Here is a 27,140-nt window from a genome sequence, read left to right as displayed (position 1 = left end):
TGTGTGAGATCATGAACCAGAGCATTGCAAAGTTGGACCTTTCTAAATAACTTCCGGTCAATCTTGTCAGTGCAGATAAATATCTGCATCTCTGATTATATAATCAGTAGTATTCTTATCCGGTATAAGAACTAGTTCATTCTGTACAATTTGTTGTGTGAGATCATGAACCAGATCATGCATCTTGCATGTTACTTTTCCATCATACCTGTCTTCATATACATCTTGAAAAAAAGAAACTTTCACAAGAGAATCAAAGTAGTCACTTCCGACATCTTCTGGTAGTTGACCCCCATTCATCGGACTGATAAATCCATGAGCTACCCACAGGGAAATCAAGTGGTCTTTGTTGATACAGTAGCCTTTTGGAAATATAGAGCAAAGCAAAAAAGCGCTGCTTAAGATTATCTGACAGATGAAAATAGCTCAACCTAAGGGACCCCAAAACTGTCTTTTATATTCAAGTCATTCAGTAAATTACTATCTCTAAAAGCCCGCCATTCCCTTAGGGCATGTGCAATGGTTGATAAGATCATTTTATCTTAACTGTGTCATGTAATCTCTACTATTAAGAGCAAACTGGTGAATGCCTGGTGTCACATTTTAGGATGGACAATAATACCCCCCACGTCTACTATCCAAGATGATTTATCTCAACGCAACAAACAACTCCACCCCATTAGATCTAGGAGGTTTTTTAGGTGCTGTTGCTACCTAACTAACAAATCCTATCGAACAAAACTATCTAGGAGGTTTTTTAGGTACTGTTGCTACCTAACTAACAAATCCTATCTATCCCTCAAAAAAAAATCCTATCTATCTATGTGCGTGGCAAACTGGTGAATGCCTGGTGTCACATTTTTAGGATGGACAATAATACCCCCCACATCTACTATCCAAGATGATTTATCTCAACGCAACAAACAACTCCACCCCATTAGATCTAGGAGGTTTTTTAGGTGCTGTTGCTACCTAACTAACAAATCCTATCGAACAAAACTATCTAGGAGGTTTTTTAGGTACTGTTGCTACCTAACTAACAAATCCTATCTATCCCTCAAAAAAAATCCTATCTATCTATGTGCGTGGTGACGACCTGGACTAACCAACTCCCCGTGGCACCAAAAATTGGGCAGCGACCTGGACTGCATGTGCAAATAATTGCATGCGCTTTTACGAACACTGGTTAGCGACCTGTGCGTGTTCCAGTATGTTAGCTGTGTTTTATTAATACATCGCTTATCATAGGTTTGTTCTAGCTCTGAAGTCATTTTGTTTATTTTAATAAGTCCATTCCCATATTTTGGAAAGTCAAGCATAATTTGTTTAAATAAATAGGTACCGTACACCTTTGGGTGTTTGGTTCTTCAAAGGTTGATAATAATCATGTATTTGTGTTCATCCATTTCACAAGTAAGCAACGTTACTATTGTCCCAGATTCTGCCCGGACGCGATCATTTCAGATGCACATGTATCAAGTCTGTTTGCCGAAAAAGAGCAGCAGCTAAAAAATAATAAATTAATTGCCAGTAGTAGTGCACATGTATCATATAAAATGATAGCAAAGAAGTCGTAAGATCTATGAACCACCTCCATACCCAGGTAGGCAGGGCGGAGGAAACAAATCTGTTTGCAACCAGCGACATCAACCGCTTAGTACTTCTTTGTAAACTATATTCATTGTGGTTGTTACTAAGGACTCGGATCTTTTTCGCTTTTTTGATTTCTCGTTCTTGTCCTTTCCATTGTCCTTGATGGCGAGGATCTTAATGTTGTTTTTTGCGGTGGCTCTGGACAACGCCACGTACAGCTGACCATGAGAGAATACTGGCTCCGGTAGGTAGACGCCGACAATCGGGATGGTCTGCCCTTGCGCCTTGTTAATCGTCATGGCAAAGCTGAGCCTTACCGGGAACTGCTTCCTCTTAAATTTGAACGGGAAAATGTCGTCGTCGGAGGGGCACAGAGGTATCCGAGAAAGAAACATCCTCTCCCCGGCGTGTTGTCCCACCACGATCTCTGCGTCGATGGCGTTCCGTTGGAACCCACGGACCACGAGCCTTGTGCCGTTGCACGACCCGCTAGCTGGGTCAATGTTCCTTAGCAGTATAATAGGGCATTTTATCTTCAGCTTAAGTGTGTGAGGAGGAAGACCATTAGGAGTCAGGTCGTTCAAGAACTCTTGAGAGTAGTATCCATGCGGATCGTCTTCTGCACTATCAAAGCTATGGTAGATCTTCTACTCTCCTTGGAAACGATCTATCATACGTCGGTTTATTATATCCACGTTATCGTTTTTGGTGGAGAGGATTGTTCGAGATGTCATTGTAACCAGGATCCGTCATGTTGTGGTTCAGGGCAGGAAACACATGGTTGATTAGCTTCTCTAAGTCGTCGACCTCGTTGTCTGTCGAAGGCACACATATATCTTCTGCGAGTCGGATGTTGCCTTCCTCGTCTGTCTCCTCGGTGCCATTTCCTACCCTCAATAGGTAATCTGCAAACCACTGGTCGTTATGCGCCCTCATGTTGGTGACAAGCCTTAGCGGGCGCATTTCCTTCCAGAGGTACGAACTCCGTAGGGTCACCTCGACTATCTGACCTCGGCTCCCTTTCCTGACAACAGGAAGCACCTGCCTGAAATCTCCACCAAACACGACGGTCTTGCCCCCGAAAGGCCGGTCCCGTCGGCCCATGATGTCGCGCATGCACTTGTCCAGCGCCTCAACCGCTTGCCGCTTTGTCATTGTGGCCTCATCCCATAGGATGAGCGAAGCCATCCTTAGGAGCTTGGTTGTCCCACATTGTTTGGTGAAGTTGCACGATGACCCTTCTGCATCAATGTTGAGTGGGATCTTGAATCTCGAGTGGGCGGTCCTACCTCCAGGCATGATGGAAGCAGCAACACCTGACGTCGATGTGGCCACTGCGATATTTTTCTCACCTCGAACTTTAGCAAGCAATGCCCTATACAGGAAGGTCTTCCCAGTGCCTCCAGGACCATCGACAAAAAAAACACCCCCTTGGTGTCGGTCGACTGCGGCCAATATTTCGTCATATGCCCTCAGCTGCTCGGTGTTCAGTGAGGACGCAAGAGATTTGTCGTGTTCATCAACGACGATAGCCATTTCCTCAATGACCTCCCTCGCCTCCCCTTCCGTGTTGTCATAATTATCATCAATGTCCGGAAGAGGGAACGACTTTATGTCTTTGCCCATGGACTGCAGCATGCCCCTGATGTCAAGCAACACCTCCTGCTCCACCACGGTAGGGCACGTGTGACGTCACCTGAAGTCATCAGACATATCCTCAAGGTGCCTATCCCATAGACCGCGTATGTCGCTGGCCTCACAGAATACCAAGATTGTCGCGAATAGCCTCCTGAGCGAGACTGGCATGGCCCATTGGGCTGACTCAGTAAGACACTGGTCAAGGGTGTTGTCGGCCTCGATGAGACCCCTCCTCTCGGCGGCCTGCCGGAAGTTATCACATAGCACACCGTCAACTGTTTTTAGGTCTTGGAAGGACTGGGAGCCTGTTACGTGGTTTAGAAGCACCCTTAGAAAGTACCGATCCCCCTCGGCAGGATTGGCTGACACGATTCGTCCTACTTGGAAAACCCGGTTTTTCCTCTTCTGCCATACCTTTGTTGATAGCCATCTGAACGTTCCTGGAAAGTCATTGTACAGAATATGTCTTGCATCGTCGCGGTCCCGGTTAGTCTTGAAATACTCCGTCAGCATAGACTTGTCCGCGCCATCACTGGCAAGAACATTCTTCAGGTCATCTCCTTCTTTGAATGTGACTCTGTGCATGCCCTCCAGATGTAGCGGTAGCTGTAGGACCGACGGGTAGTTCTCGCAGAGAATGAACCCGAATATCCCCCACATTACTTCCGGAGGAGTAACCCACCTCGCGTCAATGAATCTCTTGATCTCGTCAATGTTACCTTGAGTGTCAGGTATGTCAATGTTAAACGAAGTATGATCGTGGCCCTTGTATATGTATTTGTACAGGTACTTGACAGCCTTTATGCTAGAGCACACCTCCACGTTGATGTGGCAGTTGAACATGCGCAGCAGGTAAGGGTTGTAGGGCACTACCCATCTGTTGTCTAGCATCTGACCGCGGACCTTCGCTGAACTTCCATCTTTTCGTCTCCTGTACAGAGGGTAGGAGTCCTTTCCCTGTACGGTGGTCTTGTTGAACTCCCGAGGGTACCTGCACTTGCACTTCCCTTCTTGCATGCACACGTTCTTGGGCTTCAGCACACCGCATGGGCCATGCATCATATGCTTCACGACCATGGCGTAAAGTTCAGGGTACTTATGCTTGTCAGGAAGCTCGGCGGATATGACACGATCATACTGTTCTGGCACAACAAGCTTATATCTTGAATCCATGATCAACGGGAAATGGGCATGTGGCAGTCCCCTCTTTTGGAACTCTACCACGTAGACGTACGCCTTCACAACGCCTATGATATGCTCCTTAGTCAGCATATCTTTCATGGTCTCTAGCTTGGCCCTGAACACTCGGGCCACAAGATCAGGTCGGACCTGCGCGGTTTGGCCAGGAAACAACTCATCCTGTATCTCTGGCCAGTTAGGATTGCAGGTCATCGTTAGGAAGACGTCAGGCTTGCCGTACGTCGTCACCAATGCCATGGCGTTCATGTGCCTTTTCTTCATGTCTCTGTAGCACCCCTGGAACGTACCCGGGAGAACAGTCCTAATGCCAACCGCACTTGCTCGTGTCTCCCCAGCCGTGATGCTATCAACAATGCCTTTATATAAGTCGGTACGTATCTCCGGCTGGTGCTCTCTGAACCAATTTAATCTGCAACCCTCGATCTTTATGTACATGTCGACCGCCCATTGCTGGAATAGGCGCCTTATCCACTAGGATTAACTCTAAAGCAAATTCGGGACATACTCAGGATGGACCAGCCAATTGACAAGGATTGTTTCAACATGGCTGTGCGCATAGTGGCATGTGATGAGATACAATTTTTGATAGAGCCTCCCGTGCATAACATGGACTTAAGATTTTGTGTAAGTTATTATAATCGCATATTTGTTGTCACTGTTATGGTTCTAAACCTTTTTTTTCATCTCAGTCGGTGATACTCGATGGTAGAAAACATCCACTTTGGCGTGTTAAGCCAGATATTAAGGAGTTGGCAACATTTTTTCATAGCTGGCCTAGGATAGACCATAATATATCATCATGCAACATGGTAAGTTAGGTCTCTTTTCCATTATTAACATGATTTATGTGTTTTAATGCTCACCACTTGCAGATTTTTTTGCCACACGCATTTCTTGGCAACTTCATCTTGTTCACCATCGACAAACATGAGTGTCGTGTATGTATTTTAGACCCATGTTCCGAACCTCTATCAGAAGAGAGGTACCAACTAAAATTACAAAGGTGCTCATTCTATCTGAATGACGCTCTTGAGATAGCGCAACCTGGCTGGAATTCCGATATTTATTTCTAGCCACGTAAATATCCTCACAATATCCCAATACCAACAAGCCCCGACAGGTGATCTTTCTCAGGTTATCTTTACAAGCAGCTTTTTTTATCGCCATTATAATGACCAAGATAATGATATGTTCCATTTATTTGCAGAAAATTGTCTGGATACTTAGTATTTAGTTTTATGCTTTCATGGGATGGTAAAAGATTTGTTCATCCAGTTTGCAGCGTGAGTACTCTATGTTCACAATCTTATATTTTTGGTGGGAAGAAAACTTCATGTTAACATGATAGACTAATTGTGCAGGATGGTTACGAGCTAAGAAAAAGGTTTCTGATACACATACTCAAGTATCAGGCTAATGAAGTTGAAGACAACATTCCTGAGATCGTGCGAGAATACCTTAGACGCGTCAACGGACCATGGCTTTAATAAATAGTGTATTCAATTATTTCTCTTCTACAAAATGAATTGTGCGAAGTGGATCTTTAAATATTTTATGTATTATATATTTATTTTATATACTTTAATATTTGCATGCATTATTTACACGCTTATGCATTTGACACTACGTTAAAGGTCCGTGGCGAAGCACGGACATTCTACTAGTCTAGATATGACAGTAAAACATGATGTACAATGGGTTATTTTTTTGTCTTATCTTTAGTAACTAGATATCCTAAATATGTGGTGAGACAAATAAGGGAAGGCAAAGTCTTTTTTTGACTTTCTCTTTTCTCCACATCAGTATTTATCCTACGTGGCATTGCTAAGATATCACCATTGTACATGCCCTAATCTGTCTCTTGCCACGGAGGACACCGCCCAGAGATTTAATTGCTAGCGGCACCCGGCACATTTCTTCACAATCTCTTTTCCAACTTCAATGAAATCGGAGTTCAAACCTTCCTCAGCCCATCCAGAACTCTGTTGACACAGCTTCCAGCCATCACCATCCGATAAGAACGCCAAACTGAACACGTCTGCAGATTTTACCACTTCAGCAACTTTTCCATCACGAGTAGTGAGCAAAATTTTGCTTCCAGGTGCTCCACTGCTGAAATGTTGCTCGAATTGTTCCCAATCATGTTGATCATCACTCCAAACATCATCCAAGACAAGCAGAAACTTCCTTCTGCTCAGCTTTTCTGAAATTATTCTGGTCATGTGCTGCAATGTATGAAACTCCGACTTCTCAGAGACAGATTTGAATAGCTTTCCGATGAGCTTCTCCACATTAAATTCTTGAGACACATGAACCCACCAAGTAGATTCGAAATGCTTCTCTATCTTGTTATCCTGGCAGATGTATTTAGCCAGTGTAGTTTTGCCAGACCCACCTAGCCCAAACGATAGAAACTACTGAGATATTTTCTTGGGTATCAGAGTTTACTAGCTTAGATACCATCTTAATCCTAACCTCATCCCTACAAGTAGGGGTGGGAATTCGGTCATGAACGAAAATTCAGTTTTTGTATTTTCGTCTATTTCAAATTTGGTCAGAAAAAAATGAAGACCGAAATACTTTTACTACCCAACAAATTCGGGTACCCAATAATTCGGGTTCGGATTCAGTCATGACCGAACAGTAGAGTGGAGATGCGCTGAATCGTGAGTAGATGGTAAAAGTGTCATTAATTCTTTGTTGTGGATTTTTGCAAATTTTAGGGGGACTGTCAGATCTACATCAACAATCTGAAATTCTTAACTGGGTCATGAATCAGAATGGAAGCTCCAGTCGTTAGGGAGTTGGAAGGAACCTATTGGTACAAACGGAGGGATCAACCAGGTGAAATGCAACAGTGTTTCAAGAGCAGCAGAATCATGGCTACAAAGTGAAACCATACTTATCACAGTAGAACATTTAATCAAGAATGATCAAACAAAGCTACCATTAAGCAGGTAGATGACAAGACAGCTCAAGAACACAGATCCAACGAAGTAGATGCATGTTCAAACAGAGCACTGATACAACAAGGAACGCAACTAATCAGCTAACAAGTTGTAAGAAGGTAGTAGGAGACGACAGTACTTACATTTTGTGCTGCTCTTAACGATTTCAAACTATAAAAGCAAGTTTCTTTTCTGTCTATGCACTTTATAAACAGCCAATGGAAAAAACTTAGCATCACCTTCATCTAAGGAAGCACACGGTATTTGTGCTGCTCTAACGATTTCAAACAATAAAAGGTAGTTTTAAAGTGCATGCACTTTTTAAGCATCCAATGGAAAAAACTTGACATCACCTTCTTCTAGGAAAGCCAACAGTAATGGCCTCTGTGGACAGGCAACATATTCGAAGATAGAATGACCAAGCCTTCTAGAGGCCAACAAGCTGAATTCAGAAGTCATGACCTACCTCTTAAGCTAGAAGAAACATTTCACTTTCTATAAGCAACAACCTGACTAAACAACATGCTACGATTGGCCTACAGGTTTTCACAAAAGAAAGGGCAGGCAGGAGAACTCAAATACTACTTCCGTTTCAAGGAATAAGGCGTCCTCGTTTTACGAGTTTTTTGTTTGACTAAGAATTACTTTAAATATATAAAAATTGTTTGTATAAAATTAGCATCATTAGAAAGTGTTTTTCAATACGAATCCAACGATGTTAATTACATATAATATAATTAAGATTTTATTGCTCAATTTTTATGGTTAAAATTCGTCTTGGAATGCGCGTGCGCCCTATTCCTTGAAATGGAGGTCATAGTAATGATCCTGCTGATACACCTGAATTCCCAGTTAATATGGAGCATCAGCTTAAACATAGCAACTATGGACAACCAATGTTGAGAAGCCCAGGTAGCAAAGACACCAGTCAGCACAAGATACCTAGTACACATTACTCAAACTAAAGGCTAGGCAGATTAAATACTAAACCTATGCATAGGAGGATTGTACTGATAAACTTGTCATACCCTACCCAACTCCCAGTTGATAAAGAGCATCATCTGCAACTTAGCAACCAACAACTACCGATGTGCACAAGTCCAGAGTGCTAGACAACAGTCAGCACTAGATACCTAGAACAGATCAGTCCAACTAAATACTCAGTTAAAAAACTCAATGTATGTACAGAATTGTACTGCTAAACTTGTCATGCACTACCATTTCCCAGTTGACAAGGAGCATCATCTCTCAAACTAGAGACCAACAACTACCGATGTGCAAAGGCCCAAGATAGCTAACATCAGTCAGCACTAGGTACCTAGAACATATTAGCCCAACTAAAGACTCAGCAGGTAACAGACTCAACCTATGCATAAGATTGTACTAATAAACTTCTGATACACTACCCAATTCCCAACTGATAAGTAGCATCGTCTCAAACTTAGCAACCGTCCACTCCTGATGTGCACAAACTCATATACGAGTAAACAATAGATGCCTAGTCATATAGAAGATCAAATTGAAAATGAATAGATCACAAACAAAATGATCATTTCCAAGATAGAAAATATTACTTATTATATGACTAATCATTACACTAACATAAACAAAACATGAGATGAAACATTTAGCATCAGACATAACATAAATATAAGGCGAACAGACCATATCAAAATTCCTCAAGATAGGTAACAAGCAAAAACGATATTGCAGCAACTAAATAGTCTTAAACATCCCACATCACATCCATATCACAATGTCTTGACAAGGTAGGTAGCTAAGGATAGATAGTCTAAAACTTGGTAGGTAAAGCAGAGAAAACCACCCCATCCACGAGCTTCCGGTAGTAGGCCACGAGCGCCTTGGCGGCGATGGCCTGCAGGCGGCGAATCAACGGTAGGACTTCTGGAACCTTGCGCGGGCGCCGCGTCCTCCGAACTTCTTGGGCTCGCAGCGACGTGGGTCAGCGACGAGGAGGGTGCGGTCGTAGCGGCCGAAGATGTCCTTGACCTCCTTCTTGGCGGCCTCGTCGACGTACTTCTGGTAGTAGGCGACGAGCGCCTTGGCGATGGCCTGGCGGATGGCGTAGATCTGGGAGGTCTTACCGCCGCCGCGGACGCGGATCCGCATGTCGATGTCCTTGAAGCGGGAGCGGCCGGCGAGCATGATGGGCTCGAAGGCCTTGAGGCGGAGCATCTCCGGGCGGATCAGCTCGATGGGGGCGCCGTTCACCTTGATGAGCCCGCGCCCGGGCTTGGTGTAGGCGACGGCCACCGCCGTCTTCTTGCGCCCGAAGCACTGGACCGTGCCCGGGGTCGGGCGGGTGAGGACGGCGGACATGGTTGCGGTGGTGCTTGGTGGGGAGCGCGGCGGCGGCGGCGGCTTGATCCGGGAGGAAGAGTGGCGGCGTAGGCAGGTGATCGCGGCGAGAGGGCGCTTTTATAGCATGAGGCGCTAGGGTTTATGCAGCTCGTGTCCGGGACGGGTTCATGGGCCGAGCTAAGTAACTGGGCCTTCTTTCGGCCCAGTGAGTTGGGCCTCACGAGGCCCAGTGTCATAACTAGTTGAATTATAAAACTTTGTGGTGGAATCAGACGAGGAGTAGGGTTTCGGCCCTCACTAACACTACTTGATCTTATCCGAGCGAGCTGCCCGGGGGGCGGCCGGAATCGCCTCTCCCCAGCCGCGCCGCCACCGCCGCCCTCCAAGGAGGGTTCGCGGGAAGGTGGCGCGGTTTTGGGGAATGAAGAGGCGGCTCTGTCGTCCGCGACCGCCACCGGCGGCAAGCGATGACGACTGCCCTCGGTCGGAGCGCGCGCGATGATGGCCGCGCGGGTTCACCCGAACAATTCCCAAAATTTTCCAGTTTGCCTCTTCGTTTCCCATCGCAATTTGATTTCCTTCTCTCTTTTTTTTACATTGGATATCTGCTCGTCCGGTTTCTTCAGTTGAATCTCTTCTGTTATAATTTGGTTTCGGGATGAGTTTTGCTCTAGGTTTCTAGCTTCAGCTTGCCTGTTGCCCTGGTCGTGCTGAACCTTTACTCCGTTTGTGTCAAATTATTTCGCTTCAGTGCTCATGGCTGTTCCTTTCAACCGACTACATTATTATGAATTCGAATTGCTGTGAGTATATATTATTCTTATGATTTATGAACCTGATGCTGTTTACTACTGTGCAGTGTAATCTTGACAAAAACGCACCTCGTTTGAACCAAGCCTAGCGCATTCTGTGATTGTCAAATGATAGGAAGTCCATGTCAGTTATGCATGAACTGCTAGCTTGTGCTTTTCCACAAGTAGATCGCAGAGAGGAGTGAAGATGCAGGAAGATCACTTCACCTGTTGTGGTATAGGTTTGATTCAGGAAGATCAACATGTATGGATCTGTTATTGGTCTCAATCTACATGATGCGTTAATCAAGGAGATGTGCTGATTTTGTGATGGGGGTTGATAGTACAGTATATATCTTTCGTTTTTCTAATGGTTGTCTGTTGCCAACTGCAGCGTGCATACTGTCTATAGCAGGGGATATACTGATTGTAATGGATTTGCAGATCATCTAGATTTAAAATGTTGTATGCTTGTTAACTCTTGTGGTTATTCGATTATATTGAATTAGTGATAATCTGAAACATGTTACACAGTTTCTTGTTGATATCTTCTATTTTGACCTTTCTGGAAAAGAATGCAGTGGTGTTCGTAATTTTCTTGACCTCACGGTAGTCATTTCTTCTTCTCAGTACGGATTGAAATGATATCACGAACGTCGAAAGGACAAAAATAAATAAAGTATATATAAGAAATTAAACCTGCTATTTGACCAAGAACATCATTTGTAACTTCATTAGGTATGTTTTTCTTAGTGTTTTGTTCCAAATAGAATATAATGTTCCTGTCTATTGGCATAAGATTGTCCACATTTAGTGTCGACGAGCACATTCCGCACCTATCATATTTTTCCAGGATGCTCCCTTTTTATGAACACAAGCTAATAATTTATCACACAAATATTCCTTCTCTATCAGCAAGCGGATAATTTATCCAGTGATATGTAGCTCCTGTCCACTTAAGCTTGTCATATTTTTCCAGGATCCTCCCTTTTTATGAACACAAGCTAATAATTTATCACACAAATATTCCTCTCTATCAGCAAGCGGAGAATTTATCCAGTGATATGTAGCTCCTGTCCACTGAAGCTTGTTTGCTTATATATATATTCTATGGTGTTCGAAGGATTAATTTCAAGAATTAAGAAGCTCCCCTTCTCTTTTTGTGCTACACAACATTTTCTAACAGGCTGTTCAAAGCGAAATGTTGCGCAGGGAAGTCCATGAGATGTGTAAGCTGTAAAGCTGTTTCCTGCCTCTCGCATCATATCTTATTACACTTTTCCTTCTTCAGTCTCTTATAATGAAGAAAGGGATTCTAATTGATTTACATACATGTTTTGAATAGTTTATTTCCTACATGTGGAGTATAAAGGAAATATTCATGCATCAATATCTAACTTGTTCTTGCAAGGTACTCAAGTGCGCTTCTACATTAATGATGAAATTTGATGTATTCCTATTGATGACCATCGGGAGCAAGATGCTTTGGCTGGGCACTTCTCTACTCCAGGATCATCCTTGACTCCAAGGTCTCTCACTGTCTCTTTCATTTGAGTAAATGTTGTAAAGTTACATTCATATGAAATCTACATGTTTAACAATTATAGAGAACCATAGATTAACCAATTGTGTCACGGAACTGTATGTTTTAAGACCATGTTCATAAAATTGTAGATTTATGGACTGACTGAACTGTATCACAATCCACTAACCAACTCTTTGTGACACGCTGTCACAAAACCCAAGTTGGCATACCGGCAAAATCACTCATGTGTACTGTTGTGGTATACTGGCAAAGTAATTGAATTCTGAATCAGTAGTTCTGTCAAATTGGTTTAAAATACTACATATTTTAGTGATAGTTTGTGTGCTTGATTTGTAGCTTAGTGAAATCTGTACTCATTCTACTCCCTCTTTTACTTGATGATTGTTTGGGGCCTACCATGCGCACATGTCAAGGAAATACTAAATCTGAGAAATGTAATGAGAACTGTTGATGCTTACTCTATTGGTTGCCATAATGCAACCATTTAACCTCCTAAAAGAGTTGAGTAATGATAATGTGAAACAGGTAATGACTGCACTCTCGATACTCTAGATGAATAGATATTTTGAAACAGAAGCTTCCAGTATTACGAACTAAGAATGGAAGTAGTGCTCACGTAGTCGCGTGACTACTGGCTCTTTTATTGTTTGTTGACTGAGAAGAACTGCAAATAGATTGCTTCTTATTTTTCTTTGTCTCTGCTATTTCTAGTGCCTCTGTTGTTGCTGCTCTAGTGGCAATGGTGACTGATTTGAGACTGAGGGGTTAGGGTTTGGAGATTCACCCTTGACTTTGTAATGAACCAGCAATGAGACGGTAATGGATCTTCACTAATTGTCCGCAAAAGTTTGTATGTGAGGTACAAACAGTGTGGAAGAGTATACTTGAGGGTTTATTTATTTATTTATTTTTGTATCTAGAACAATACTCACATTCTGGATTATCATATCCCTGATGCACCGGAGGACTTTATGAAGCACATCGAGAAGACCACAAACAGCGTGGTGACCGATGTACCAGACTTGGTAAAGCACATGGAGAAGACCATGAATGCCATGGTCATTCATGGTGAAAGGCTGCTGTGGGCAGGCCTACCACGCGGTCGCTGTCGAACTCGGCTTGTTCGCTCGCCATAACCCTGGGAGTGGACACCCTCGAGGCTCCAGGCCTACAAATGATGTTGCTTGCCTAGGCTCATCGGCAGGCACCACCTCCTCCATGAGTCTGAACAGACTCTGGGTCTTGGGATATCCTACCACCCACTTGAGCAGTGGTGCAACAATGGCAGTGCCAAGTAAGAGCTGCTGCGCAACATGCTGTTAGACGGATGCTTCGTCCTCCATTGCCTGCTGAAGTATGTGTGCATCAACAGAACAGAAGCTGCTGGTTCTACCTCTAGCTAGCAGTGGTAATTGCGGTAGGGAGGAGAATGATGACTAGACCCAGATGTTCGGGAGGTGCTGGGTGTGGGGGTTTGTCACTTGCGACCTGCTGCTGCTCGAGAACAAAATTCCTTTATTCATTCTTGGAGAAGCTGTTCGAGCAGCTCCAGATGGAACCCAGCGGATAGCAGCGGTGTCCGTGTGACTGGTGCTCTGTGCTTCTTCTGTTCCCTCGGTCCTCAGAGGCTGCACTCCTCCGTTGCCTGCCACAATGTGCACCACCTCCTGCAGTAGATACCATGGGCCAGGGATCTAGGGGAACCTGGCATTGAGTTCCGGGCAAGGAATGCTGCTGACACGAAGAGCTTTCTTGATGTGAGGTTCCACGGGGCGTCCTGGAGGTCCCAACGCAGCTGTGTTACTGCATATGCTGTCTAAATGGACTGCCTTGTTGCCTCGCCGGAGGACATGAGACTGCTAGAACTTGGTGGCGTACTGGTGAACCAAATGAGTGGCACCTCTGAGGCGGGCCTGGTGGGGTTCTCTGCCTGCCTCTGCGCGGAAGCTCACCTGGCGGCCAACAACTACTACTTCGCTGGTGTTATTGGGAAGGTAAACAAGTACCGGCGGTCCAGGTGGCCCTGGTGGCGAGTGGTCCTTGTTCGTAACTACGGCAGCAACCCATGGATGGCCACGTCGCTCGCCGTCGTGGCATTGCTGCTCGTGCTCACTGTGATCCAGACCTTCTTTTTTGCATCCTATTCATACTTCAAGGCACCCAAGCAAAACTGATTATTATTGGATCTATGTGCATGGATTTGTCACCATAATCAAGTTCTTTTTGCCTACTCGTCATGGACGCATTCCTTTCATTCAAATATGAAATCCAAAATAGATATAAGACTGATGTTGATTTGATCATGTTGTGTTAAGACAACAAAAGATTTTTTTGTGTAAATTAAAAAAAGATTTTTTGTGTAGTTATTTCTAAACATGTTACAGATACAAGAAACCTTTCACCTCGCCAGTATATACTTGGACTGAAGCAACAAATCCTAAGTTTGTAGTACATTCCACTAGGATAACCAATAATCACCCTGAATATATTTTCATTACTGCACTGTCCTCTTACTCCATTCTGTCAGATTCTGTTCTTGAATGTTGAAAATACTCTTTGCGATACTGTATTAAATTAGTTTTAGAGGTAAGATACATTGCCTTTAAGTTTACTTTCAACATATATGTTGGATGTCGAAAACCTTCCAGCCTTTGCACATGGATCAGACAGCATCTTCCTTCTGGAATGGGTACTGATTCTTTTCTTGTTCAAAGGTGTAGCAGCGATGCTTTGCATTCATTAAGAGAAATTTACAGAGCCAGGTAAAGTACAAGGTGGGGAAAAATTATGTACAAACTAAAGCAAAATTGTAGCAGGCTTAACTGAAGAAATACTACAGTCGAAGAGAACACTGACAGAGAATCTGGGCTGCAGGATAGCTGGGAGGCCCTGAATACTGGCCAGATTCCAGGAGTGAAGTTCATCCACCTCTTTAAGCCTCTTGCTCATCCTTGACCATTATTTTGCTTGCCAACACCTCTGATCAACCTCATCAAATAACCCAAAAGCGTCCGAGGAAAATGGAGAGCTTGGAACAGTACACATCCACCCAAGGAAGTTCAATGTTTGTCACTGATGATAATATGGATAAAGCGGCTCGCCATGGCTTCGAAATATGTACACCCTGATGATAGGCTGATAGCTCGTTGCTGTTTTACACTTTGGAAAAATTTGCTCGCTGGTAAGAGGTATTTTTAATTTTTTTGCGACAACGTTTGGTAAGAGGTGATCTTGCGCGAGCGCCCATGTGTCTGCTAGGCCCATTAAAAGAAGTATCTTCTAGCCTGCGCCCGGTTACAGCGGGAATACGGGGGCCTCGCACACACTCAGGTTGGTTGGCCTGCTGCTGCCGAGACCCGTTTAGTATATTAACTTTTGGTTTACATTACATTTTATTCCCATAGAACCCGGGACATTTTCTGTTCAAAATTTTAATAGACAATGTATATTGTTTCAATTTTTAAACCACGTTAAGCCAAAAATTGCATAATTTTTTTTATATATTTTATAGCACAAGAGAAATTTATTATGTATTGGAGGATAAAAATATATTAGTTACTACTAGTTGAATGCCCGTGCGTTGCTACGGCCCCATTGACAGTCATGACACATGTCTTGTAACATGCACGAAGTTCAGGTTCATCACATTACTGAGTTTATATAATTTTCAGCAGTAAGAATACAAATACTCGTCAATGGTGCATGTCTTATCAAACAGATATTTAGATAGTGCTTAAAAATAAAATACCCTAAATTGTGGAAAATGGTACGTGACTTGTATAGAAATATCATCATATTCTGGTTACAGCTATTTTCTCCTAACTTTCATCATCAATGGAGAATACCATGTCTGGCAGCACAGCAAGTGGGCGTTCTAATATGAGCGGCACACGAGGCCAAATTGATCTAACTAAATGAAAAAATTAATGAGATTCAAAGCTTGAAGAAGCATAATCATCCCGGAATGCCAGTGCGTTGCCACGGCTTTTTTACAATAACTCAATATAATACATACATAAAAATTGTGTATAAAACTACATCCACGAGATATTCTAAGAACCTTGTTTGAAGTATATTTGAAGAACAAACGTAACTGACAGCATTTGAATAAGATAATAAGCACTCGACTAATTTTTTTGATCAACTAATATCTACTCCTTGATGCTTCTCAAATATTGGTGTACAATGGCAGGGATATTTTCTTCTGCTTCATTTTCATGACACCTGAGAACATGTATCAAAAAGTTCTTCCGCAACTCGTAACCATCCTGCTTAACAATACTTGTTATTAACATTTCACGTGTAAACAATAAAAATGTGCAAAGTATAATAAATACCCACCGTGCATATTGGATGAACCAATTCTTTACCATTCCATGAGAGCATAATGTAAAACACGAAATAACCCGACGCATTACTGTGGACAAATGCATCATCATTATTTGAATAGTAAAGAAACAGAGTAATACATTTGAGTTTATATTTTAGAGTTATTCACCTGTCTGGATTTTCTGGAATACCAACTGGTGATGTACGTGGCCAGGAAAATATATCGGCATCTCAACCAGGTTGTGCTAATGCGAGTGCGTCGCTTAGGTAGATTGCAATTCTTTGTAACTTCAATTGCAAGTTGTGAGATCGAACCATTTTACTCTCTAGAGATGGAAACACCGAAAGAGGATCCAAAATAGATACAGAAGATTCTTGCTTATCAATGGAGAACAAGTTAAAGTGTCCCCTGGATGCATAAGGAAGCAAAACCTGCAAAGAGACAACCATTAGAAACACATAAGAGATAACAACATTGGACAAGTGAATTATCTTTACCAATTTGCATGAAGAGATTTTGTAGGGTGTCCCGGGCCAACTATCAAACAATGTTGCCAGCGATTGAATATTTGGCTTTACTCGCCACTTGTGACCTCGGGTGGAATCGACCATCGCCGTCTGAGCATTTTCTAATGTACTTAGAAACATAGTGATAACAAAGAAAATATGAGATTATAGTAACTTACACAAAAACGTAGATCCATGTAGTGCACATCAGTTTCTACCATCTGCAGGATCTCATCGCATGCCACTATGCGTACTCCCAAGTTGAAACAATCATTGTCCATGGGCCTGTCCACTCTGAGTATTTCCTGGATTTTCTTAAGATTCAAGCCTATAGGATAAGGTTTGGAACTCCGAACCCATTCCTGCCTGTGTGTCAAATGTTAAGAATCATGAAATCACAATAATGCATATTATCACAAGTCATATTCATAACATGTTGAATCGACATGCTTACTCCAAAAGTTTGGCGTCTTGAATCGACATGATGTATTTGCAAAGCTCGTGAACTAACATGTGTGGATCCGTGGGCATCATGTGGACCAGAATATGACGCTTTTCTTTGACTCTGTCATCTTCGGCTACATCGGATGAGTATGGTCGCTTTGGATTCGGCAGCACCACAATATCAGAATCAGATCCATTTTCTTCTTTGTCAGATTGTGCGTATATCGGGCTACCTTTTATCTTATTCAGTTCTGAATCATACAATATGGCGGCTAATTTTGGTCGGAATTCATTCATATCTTCCTACATAATAAGCCAAATTTGGTAAGGTAATAATTTAAGATGCAAGCTACGAAGGATGTGATCGTGATAGAGAAAAGAACCTGTATGACATGGTCAGTCAGCATATCGCCCGTCCAATATTCCATAAAATTTATCATGAACAACCCACATGATGCACTACAAGGGATTACCGAATGTTGTGTTAATATTTAATTTAGGCCCCTCAACATAAAGGAACTATGTGGACATGTAATAAGGTTCATCCTAACTATATGTATGCATCGACTTATGTAAATGTTCAAGCGGTTTGTTGGATATAAAATACATTACAGTTTTAAGCAAGATATATTTAGAGGTTCATCCTAGCAATCTGTATGCATCGACTTATGTAATTGTTCAAATATACTTAGAAACATTTGTATGCATCGACTTACGGACAAATAAAGTTTTAATGGTTTTTCGGCATACCCATCAGTCTGCATAGGCTCTGGAAACTGTTCTATAACTGGCCATTTTGTAACATTGAGATCATTCCACTTTTCACCTATGTTAAAGTCCTTTTTTTGGGATGCGATCTTCAGATGCTTCTCAAGTCCTCTCAACTGTAATATAGTAAAGACTGAGAAAGACATAATGCAATGTCAAGAGGAAGACATGAGTATTAAGTACTTACTGTAAGAGTGACGGCATTCCGTTTTACAACAGCACCAAGTGAGTCTAGCACTTGAATCACACGTTTTTTCGCGTTGACAACTATTACATACCAATGAGAGGCAGTAACGTTGATCGGAAGGAAGACCTGAAGTGAAAATCATGTAAGATTTAGTCAGAGCAACATTTAGGTAATTAGAAAACTAAATAAGGTCTGCATACAGTAACCTAAGTTTTACCATGTCATTCTTCAAATACTTATCCATCCGTTCCACAATGCGGCGATGATCTGATGGGTCTATCTCACATTCTCCATGTCTCTTTAGCCGGCTGGATACGAACGTGCTTTCTAGGTGCACCCTTCCACCGGCTCTATCCCGGAGATGACCACGGTCACTTATACAATATATGTAGGCATTTATGACCTATAATTTTGTGCATAGAATATATTTAGAATTATATACATAGTATTTATTAGTATTTATTTAAGTAGGACAGTCTTCATGCAGTTTGACTTACACCATCGTGCAAGAACATGCCATCTTGCGTAAGGCATCTTAAGTCATTGTTTGATAACAAGGCATCACCGATGTCCACAAACTTGGTATTTTTTGGTGCAGACATGATTAACTTGACAACATCTATATCTTCGGAAGTGCAGACATAATCTTGCATATAATATGGCAGTGTGCCACAAAATAGTTAGGTCAGAAAATAATGCAGCACAACGAAGAGAATAATAACCGCAAATGAAGTACGAACCTTGTGGGATAACCATTTTGTTTGCTTTCTTGGGTTTGTTATGTTGTAAATTGGTCTTCCGCCTCTTTTCGTCCTTTAGTGGTGTAACATCCGACAAATTTTCAGTGTGTTCCAACATCGCCTCAGGGCATATGTCCATGGGTAGTCTCATAACATCGACAGAATCCATATGTTTCCTGTTGGCGATCTACAGAAGTGGAACAATATCGAGATAAAATTTAAATATGAGCATATGCAACATGCATAGAGAATACATCTGTTTGTATGAACCTCATTTGGTTGTGTAGAGTCAGCAGGTCGTTTCGAAGCATCGACGGAATCCATGTGGGTTCCCATGATCTAAAACAGTGAGACATAATATAATTGAAATATAATTAGTACATGGGAATGTGCAACATGCATAGGAACCCAAAAGAAAACAATTAAATGAGGTGCACCTCCATCGGTTGTGCAGAACTCGATGAACCTTCAGTCCGTCCCAACATCCTGGCATCGAGGCCTTCATCTGTTGATTTATGTGGATCTTCAACAGAATTCATCGGGTTTTCGCTTTTGATCTGCAAAAGTGAAACATATGTGCTGAGGATATGCTATTGTCTGGACAAGAACAAGTCCTATTACAATAAAAGCTACCAATGGAAAAAAACTTACACCTCAAGCTACACCAATATACACATTTATGATAAAAGAAAAATAACACTAAACAAATTTTGTGCCTGAAGTTTTCGCTTGTTAGAAGTTGCTCATGAGCTCGGTGTGGCGATCGGTTGCCAAGTCGCAACCCTGGCATTTAGTTATCTCGGGTTGCCGATGGGAACTACACGCGCACTGTACAAGAGCTGATCCCCTAGTTTGTGCACTCGAACGGAGGCTATCCAGGGTGGTAGACCGACATATGTCAATGCTGCAATCATGCTGGGTGTGGGAAAGTTGTAATTAAATAAATTTAAATAATGTAAACACTCCTTTTTAAAATAAAAGTAAACAGTAGGAGGCTCTCCTTGTGTAATCTCTCAAAAAACGTTATGCTTGAAAAACAACAGTAGCTAGAATAAATAATTACATTAATTGGCATCACTTCAAATGCACATATATTAAATCTGTTTGGAACTCTTACATTTTAACATTACAAAATGGTCCTAAGAAGTAAGGTTCAACTTGTGTAACAAATTCACTAAGACGCAAATGGTGGTCGATCAATCTAATCACTTGTTGAGGAGAGCATGGTAGGTCCTGGTGCTTATGGTCCTACGTTGATGGGGTGGAGTGTTCCCCGTGGGAGTATCCTCCTCCTCAGAGACGATCTCTAACTCCTCTCCATTTGGCATAAAAGCAATGCGCTCCTCTGGATCTTCTTCTTCATTCTGCGTATCCTGGTCATGTGGGACTGCTGGGGTCTCCTTAGGCGTCATTGCATTCTTCAGTTCAGTGATCTCAGTATCTCTCGCAATCAGCTTGTCATCCATATCACAGAGCTCCATGGTCAACTCTGTATTTCCCCGCTTCAGCTTCTCTATGGTAACCCTCAAATTCTCATTCTTTCTCATTTCAGCAGTAAGGCTTTCCTCTAAGTTGACGATGTGGCACTCCAAGTCCTCCATCTGGATAACCCTGTAATCCATACCTACACGATCTCCAGCAGTCCTGTTGGTTGTCCCATCCTCAAAGCGCCTCCCAAAGGCATAAAAAGAAGAACCCTGAGACATCTCATGTTGGTAAGTCTGCACAGTGCGGGCCAGTGCCTCTTGCATGGCCATCTCTACGCCAATCTCCCAATTGGGGCTCATCTTGTAGAAGACTATATCTTGTGTCTCTGTCCTGACAAGTCGGCCCCTCACATTTCCCTCTATGATCCAACGATGATCTCCAGGTGCCGTGGGTGGTAGTTGCTTTCCCCTGAACTCAGGTGGTGGAAGTCCAAGTGAAGTCGTCAGGGTCACCAGCTGGTCACCAAAAAGGTCGTCATCACCTTCCTCGGGGGTTGCCATCATAGTGAACTCTCCACAGTCTCCCATCTATATTTTGAAAGCGATAAGAGTGTGAGATTTTGAAAAGGACAAGTTACGAGAAAATTGGATAAAAAATGCAGTTGAAAATGGTATGTGGATTGGCTACTACTTTGCCCCCTATCCTGCTTATACAGATATACGTCGTATAACGTATCGATAACCAAAACCTGGAATAAAACGCAGTATATGTACATATGCATAAGAAGCACCCAGAAACAGATTTATATTAAACATTTAAAAAGTCATCTTCAATTTTTTGACGATTTTGTTTCCTCACCAAAATACAGTACACACAGAAAAACATATAGCATGTAGCTTGCCTAAATTACAGCAGCGAACAGATAATCCAACCACAACTACTTCCTGTAGCGTGCATCTCTTTTAGCCAGCACCATCGCAACAGAGGCCCACCTCCTCTCAACAAACCTTTGCACAAAGGTCATGTCAATCGCTCCAGTAATTATTTTTTGGCGGATATCTGCATGTTTACATTTGAGCTTAATGTTCATATATTATAGGAATCAATAGGTGTGTTGATATCTTTGTAACTTAGTGTTGTGTTAAAATAACTCACCCTGGAGAGAAAGTGATGCACGATGAGCTGGGTTGAAAGCAAGGTTTGTATGGTCCGATGTATTCAGATCACCTATTGTTAAGTAGAACAAATACAATTATCGCGGTGTTTCAATAAAATAAGTTAAAGTATAAGTATGTGGTGATGCAGATAAATCAATTACCAAATTTAATATCTTTCTGCAACATGGTTGCGATGACAATGGGCTTGCTGCCTTCAGTCGTTGACCATAGGTATGAGTTCTGGTTCAGTTGTAAACCCCAAATGCTTATGACAATAAGATTTCCCCTACAGTTTGAAGTTTTTGAAATATTATTTGAAGAAATCATCTTTTTACTAATAAGCCAGAAGATAACTACGTTGTTTATGTACTAATAAGTACACATACCACGCATCCATGAAGATAGCTTCCCTATACTTGCCGTGCCTCCCAAAACGTTCACGTTCACAACAATGAACGACTATGCCAACTATATCTGTACAAAATGTCATCAGTCGATTTGGAATCCTAAATATCTATTGGTCACAGTTGTATAGTTGAATGATATACGGTACATATACCTACGAAGGTTTTATTTGGACGCTCGGCTACATCCGAAAATGGCATCAGATGCTTTGGGAGTATTGGGAACTCAATAGGCAGACAGGGCTCAACCACTGTCTCTCGGTTAAAATGGCATTCAAACAGGTGTCCAATTGCTCTAAACTCGACCTATTCCGCATTAGGACTAATTATAACCCTATGAATTGTATATTTGCAACCAGGTTGCAGGATGCGGTTGAATCGCGCTACTTCAGCATTTCCCCAAACTCGCTTGCTTCTATTTTTGCCCCCTTGAATGTGATTGAGCATAAAAAGTAAGGTTATGATAAACACATGATTACATTTTAGGAATTTTATCAAGAGTCTTTGAAACTTACAGTTTTATCCATAAGAACAAAGCATATGTTGTCATTGTATTTGTTAGGAAGAAACTTCACGTCTACCCTCACGTGAATGCTCCACTTTGAGTAGGTATCAGCATACTCAATATTATCGAAATCCTTAAATCTATAATAAACAGTGTAAGATGGCTAGTACTTCATTATTTGAATGAGAAGATAAGTTAAACTAACCTAGGTTTCCGCGGGTTTTCTGTGAAGCCCGCATAAGTCCTCTTGTTTATAAGTTTTATGGGTGCCATCTACATAAGAAAAGATACTAAAGGCTTAATGGTTGCACACTTCCATGGAAAATCTTATCGTCCCAAAAAATGCATGAAAATTGAACATTAGCACCGTAGAAAGAGTGTGCACCACAACCACAGACATTCACCTAAGCAGTAGTTCAAAAAATTGTGGGAGGCAAATTATGTACAAAAATAATTGTAGGCAGAGAGTGTATGAAATGACCAGAAAATAATAACAATAAAACTATAGGGGAAAGATAAGCAACATGTGCTGACCTGCAGGTCTTTATAAATAATAAGCTTGGCAATAAGCTTGGCCCTTTATATTTTCCAGGAGAGGATCCAGAAATACTGTCCAGGTTCAAAGATCTCCTGGAAAAAAAGATGATTACTGCTTCGGCTAGAAATCTAGCAAGCTACAAAATTGTGTGATGGGTCAACTAACAATCTCTTCCGGACAATATGCTTATTTTCAATAAGAAATGAACGCCCAAAACAATGGAGAAATCTCCAACAATAACTAAATCTTCTTGAGAAATCTTAGAAGATAGACAGTAGTGTTCAGTGACTACCACAGAATGTCAGGATCATTAGAAGAGAGGATTTTAGAAATGGAAATCTTCGGCTGTTAGCATGAAAGCGAATTTAATTATCTGTGGGAGAAACTGGCCTAGAGTAATGAGGACTGCAAGGAGGCGAATGACTATGACGACACAACTAACTGCAGAATATACAAAAATAGTGGAATCCATGAAAACCCAAGTTACATGTCTATGAGAGGATAAGAGCTCTTGGTACAAGAGATCTAGTGAGCTGAGAATTATGAGCTTTTCCTTCTACTGTTGTTGTCCATTACTCTACATTCATCTCCAACTGAACAAAAATATCAGTATGGAAACATGTGCCTAATCTAGAGCCATTTTCCAAGTAATGCGACCCAGTTTGGACAAAACACAATTTTAGTTGAGGTTGCAGAAACAAAAAAAATTATAGCTATTGGTATGCGCTTTGAACATTTGACAACATTGTAACTGGAGCAAACATATCGAAAGTGCTATGCGCAAAACAAAGCTGGAATTATTACAAATACCAAAGAGAAGTAGAAACAACAGATTTAATGGTTCTCAAAGCAACTATTCAGATGGGTGAAGGTATATGATATTGTTAGTATTAACTGTACTCATGTCCAAAGAAATATGGATTCTGAAGCTCATCAATGGTGTTGAAAACTTGATATGGTACAAAAGAAGTATGTAACTTGTAAGAATTGGAAACTCAAACACTACCTTTGAACCATATATTTGTGTACTACAGTAACAACAAACAGAAATAGTCTGCATAATTATAAGATATGGTCATAGTAGAAACACTACATATAGCATGTTATCACGGGATCTGATGCTAAACTAAGTAGAGGTTAGCACATGTTTGCCATACTGTATTCTTACAATTTATTAGTGAGGTACTACAGAAGTGCGCTATTAGTTGCTCATTCAGGATCATTTCGGTACTACAGGAAAGGGGCATGTTAGGGATGTGGATATCTTTTAGGAGTGGTTTTCTTCTCCTCTCGTTCGTGGTGGCGAAACAATAGGTGTTTTTTAAATAATGGTTGAAGAAAATGGTATCGTAAAGGACATGTATATATTATCAAGAAGTTTCAGTTCGGAGTCTTAAAGGAAAAATGGAAAACACTAATTCATAAGCTTGTCTGCAACATGTCTATTTGGTAGAACGAAAATGTCAAATATCAAAGACTTTTGTTGGAAGAATACACATCGGAAGTGAACAGTCGTAATGATAGAAAAATGTGGTCTGTTTTTTGAGAGTAACCTGTATATTGGCTCAGATTGGGTGATCAAAGGCAGCTTCAGATGGTAACCTACCAACAGAGAAATAATAATTAGTGAAAAGGCACTCAAACCGAGTTGAAAAGAAAAAAAGAAAAATTTAAAAAAGGTATGTGAAGGAAAGATGGTTCTCAAGAGAACCTACTCTATAGAGAGTACTTTCAGAAACTATTCTTAAGTCTTAACTGACACGAGAGCTGCTTTCTTTTATCTCCTACTGGCAGCACGTCAATAAAAAATAGCGCAAACATGATGTTTTTCATAGCACTAAAGTTACTGTTTACTTAAACTGAACCATGTTGGCTGAGTTACCAATACAAATTGATTGATTGAAACTGTTAAGCAACCACATAATTTACGGATAAACAGTAGCAGTTTTCAGAGGAAGCAATTACAAATCATCAGGAATTTGGAGTGTAACCTGTATTGGCTCAAAGTGTGTAATAATAAACAACAACTTCGGATTACAATCTAGCAACAGAGAAAAATAGTGAAAAAGCACTCAAACAGAAAATAAAAACCAAGAAACATTTGAACAAAAAACTACCTGTAGTGTTGGTTTTGAACAGAGCACCTCGTAGACTCGATATGAAATGCTGGATTGACTTGAGATATAAACCTGCACATATTACAGGGGAAAATCATGAGTTACATCATAATCTCTACATATGAACTTAGGGGTCATTCCCCCATATTGTTTCATATAGCAAGCAAACATTAAGTCATTCCCAATAACATTCAGTGCAAGCAAACATTATGTCAGTATGTTTCTGAATATAAGCAACAAGTTCGTTCAGTGATCCACAGCACACAATCACACATATAATAAACAACATACAGTGAGTAGATCCATTTATGAAGATAAGCGATACATGGATCCATTTACGTAAGAAGGATTGAGTTGGTCGCTACCATGATAAAGATCCAACTTGTGGACCATATGAAGTTATTGCATTACTGAATTCGTGTCGACCTGAACCTAATTCGCTTCACGAGAATGAAAAATGGGGAAGCTCAGAATACGTGAAGCCGAAAACTTTGAATATAAATGGTGACGGAGTAGCTTAGGACATGACAGTATGGGGCATCAATATGATTTTTCAGATTCAGATAGCTTAGCAACGCCTATAATCAAGTTGCTTATTACACGTAGCTAGATCAGAAAGCTTGTTTTGTGCATCTTGACACATCACTCAAAGTTTGCTCAGCCTGGATGCAGAATACGATAGAAAAAAAGATCATGGAATCTCTATATGTTACAGGGAATTACTAAGATATGAAGGCACCTGCTTGAGCATAATCAGCGTAGGAAGAGTACAGAAAAGAGACTCCTTGGCAAAATAGACATGAAGAATTTTCACATGACGTTGAACTTGGTACTGAGAACTATCGACACACCATGCAAAGGAATACATATGCGAACCAGTATGCAAATACAGAGACAGTGAGACCACATAATAAGCTACTATAAAATCAATGAATTGCAGTGAGACAATACAATCAACAGATGGAGAATGTGCAAGTAAATAGATGACAACATGAACAACCCCGTCGATCCTATCAGCACACAAAGCCAAAAGTTTGAACCTTTTGGAGGCAAGTGGTGTTGGTGCTCGTTTCTTGCTTTCCAGGCCCGATAGCTCCGATTTCTGTAGGGAAAAGAAAAATGTGAATGATTAGACGAAGACTGATAAATAGCAGCAAAATTAAAGACTCGATGGGCTACAGGCAGAACACTCTTGCGGCCTACAGCGTGCAGAAATTGGACTTGTAGGCGTCGTGTGTGCTGCAGGAACACGTACACGCTGCCGCCGTGAAGCCCGGGCGCGGCAAGGAGGTAGTATGCAATCGTCCGGTCCGATGGCTCCTGGTGCCGGACTTGAGGCAGGAGAAAGATGAGAAAAGTTGAGGTAATGGAAGTGCGGCAGTAGTATAAATTGGAGGGCTTGCACGTTTGTATTGGTGGAGGAGGTAACCAGCACGAGCGCCACGATCTGCGTCGGCAGTTGCCATCGAGCTGACCGGCGGTTCCAGCTGACCATGGCATATGGGAGGCGGCGCGTATAGGGATGGGCCAGGAGAGAAGGGGAAACGGGGAAGACGGCATCGGCGGCGCAGCGCGCGTGATGGTTGAGAGAGCGGGACATGAGCGGGATGGGGGACGGGAGCTGGGCGGCGCGTCGACGGCGAGGCAAGGAACCAATCTGGGGGGATTTTCTTTTCCTTTGACTGTGCGGGAGGAGGAGGTGAACTGGTGAAGACGTGCCCCTTCGTTTCAGTCATGGTTTGCTCGTTTTTTTTTAGCGAGGGCTGCGGGATGGTTTGGTCGTTTTTTTTAGCGAGGGCTGCGGGATGTGTGGTGGTATTGGACGTACGTACCAACCATCTCACTACATGTAGCCATTTAATATAGTAGAGAAATTTTGTTCATGTTGTTTATGAAATTTGTTCCGCTATAATACCAAAATAATGTTCACACAATTTGTATAAAATAGTCATGTAGATCATAAAATAATTGCCCTAAC

The 27,140-nt window shown here is 41.8% G+C and overlaps 6 protein-coding genes and 2 long non-coding RNA genes across 13 annotated transcripts; 2 read left to right on the top strand and 6 right to left on the bottom strand.

The window, feature by feature from the left end:
• Positions 1-1,646: 1,646 nt before the first annotated feature.
• Positions 1,647-3,231, bottom strand: LOC127303598 (uncharacterized). The gene is made up of 2 exons (XM_071820905.1): positions 2,334-3,231; positions 1,647-2,212 (listed from the first exon to the last, which is right to left on the bottom strand). Exons 1-2 carry the CDS (start codon positions 3,229-3,231, stop codon positions 1,647-1,649), a joined length of 1,464 nt encoding a protein of 487 aa, XP_071677006.1.
• A 54-nt stretch (positions 3,232-3,285) lies between these two features.
• LOC127303597 (uncharacterized) lies at positions 3,286-4,866 on the bottom strand. The gene has a single exon (XM_051334310.2). It carries the CDS (start codon positions 4,864-4,866, stop codon positions 3,286-3,288), a length of 1,581 nt encoding a protein of 526 aa, XP_051190270.2.
• A 101-nt stretch (positions 4,867-4,967) lies between these two features.
• LOC127304821 (uncharacterized) lies at positions 4,968-5,905 on the top strand. Its single transcript, XR_011745996.1, has 3 exons — positions 4,968-5,551; positions 5,639-5,714; positions 5,793-5,905. It is a non-coding gene; the product is annotated as an uncharacterized lncRNA (long non-coding RNA).
• A 421-nt stretch (positions 5,906-6,326) lies between these two features.
• LOC139831605 (putative disease resistance protein RGA3) lies at positions 6,327-7,838 on the bottom strand. Its single transcript, XM_071820904.1, has 3 exons — positions 7,723-7,838; positions 7,257-7,314; positions 6,327-6,785 (listed from the first exon to the last, which is right to left on the bottom strand). Exons 1-3 carry the CDS (start codon positions 7,836-7,838, stop codon positions 6,327-6,329), a joined length of 633 nt encoding a protein of 210 aa, XP_071677005.1.
• A 1,167-nt stretch (positions 7,839-9,005) lies between these two features.
• Positions 9,006-9,803, bottom strand: LOC127300006 (small ribosomal subunit protein uS9). The gene has a single exon (XM_051330069.1). It carries the CDS (start codon positions 9,717-9,719, stop codon positions 9,270-9,272), a length of 450 nt encoding a protein of 149 aa, XP_051186029.1. The 5' UTR covers positions 9,720-9,803; the 3' UTR covers positions 9,006-9,269.
• Positions 9,804-9,994: 191 nt separating this feature from the next.
• LOC127300005 (uncharacterized) lies at positions 9,995-14,268 on the top strand. The gene is made up of 2 exons (XR_007850828.1): positions 9,995-12,854; positions 12,959-14,268. It is a non-coding gene; the product is annotated as an uncharacterized lncRNA (long non-coding RNA).
• Positions 14,269-15,792: 1,524 nt separating this feature from the next.
• Positions 15,793-26,901, bottom strand: LOC127300002 (uncharacterized). Of its 6 annotated transcripts, XM_051330066.1 has the most exons (20): positions 26,418-26,901; positions 26,203-26,264; positions 25,163-25,234; positions 25,037-25,086; positions 24,599-24,647; positions 23,042-23,137; positions 19,451-19,570; positions 19,284-19,352; positions 19,014-19,200; positions 18,771-18,919; positions 18,491-18,676; positions 18,274-18,399; positions 18,069-18,202; positions 17,702-17,777; positions 17,329-17,621; positions 17,054-17,240; positions 16,866-16,985; positions 16,537-16,799; positions 16,380-16,455; positions 15,793-16,306 (listed from the first exon to the last, which is right to left on the bottom strand). In XM_051330066.1, the coding sequence occupies exons 7-18, from the start codon at positions 19,550-19,552 to the stop codon at positions 16,599-16,601; spliced, it is 1,830 nt and encodes a 609-aa protein (XP_051186026.1). In that variant the 5' UTR covers positions 19,553-19,570; positions 23,042-23,137; positions 24,599-24,647; positions 25,037-25,086; positions 25,163-25,234; positions 26,203-26,264; positions 26,418-26,901; the 3' UTR covers positions 15,793-16,306; positions 16,380-16,455; positions 16,537-16,598. The 6 variants fall into 6 exon arrangements, with proteins under 6 accessions (XP_051186026.1, XP_051186025.1, XP_051186024.1 ...); XM_051330065.1 differs by lacking the exon at positions 25,037-25,086 and having other exon boundaries at positions 26,342-26,901; XM_051330064.1 differs by lacking the exon at positions 25,037-25,086 and having other exon boundaries at positions 26,366-26,901.
• Positions 20,061-22,703, bottom strand: LOC127300004 (uncharacterized). The gene is made up of 6 exons (XM_051330068.2): positions 22,158-22,703; positions 21,985-22,072; positions 21,760-21,884; positions 21,597-21,668; positions 21,343-21,500; positions 20,061-21,028 (listed from the first exon to the last, which is right to left on the bottom strand). Exons 1-5 carry the CDS (start codon positions 22,201-22,203, stop codon positions 21,379-21,381), a joined length of 453 nt encoding a protein of 150 aa, XP_051186028.1. The 5' UTR covers positions 22,204-22,703; the 3' UTR covers positions 20,061-21,028; positions 21,343-21,378.
• Positions 26,902-27,140: the final 239 nt, after the last annotated feature.

The sequence above is a fragment of the Lolium perenne genome, chromosome 5 (genome assembly GCF_019359855.2).
Source record: "Lolium perenne isolate Kyuss_39 chromosome 5, Kyuss_2.0, whole genome shotgun sequence".
NCBI lineage: Eukaryota > Viridiplantae > Streptophyta > Magnoliopsida > Poales > Poaceae > Lolium > Lolium perenne.
The sequence above is the reverse complement of the archived record's forward strand: the minus strand, read 5'-3'. Positions and strand labels throughout refer to the sequence as shown.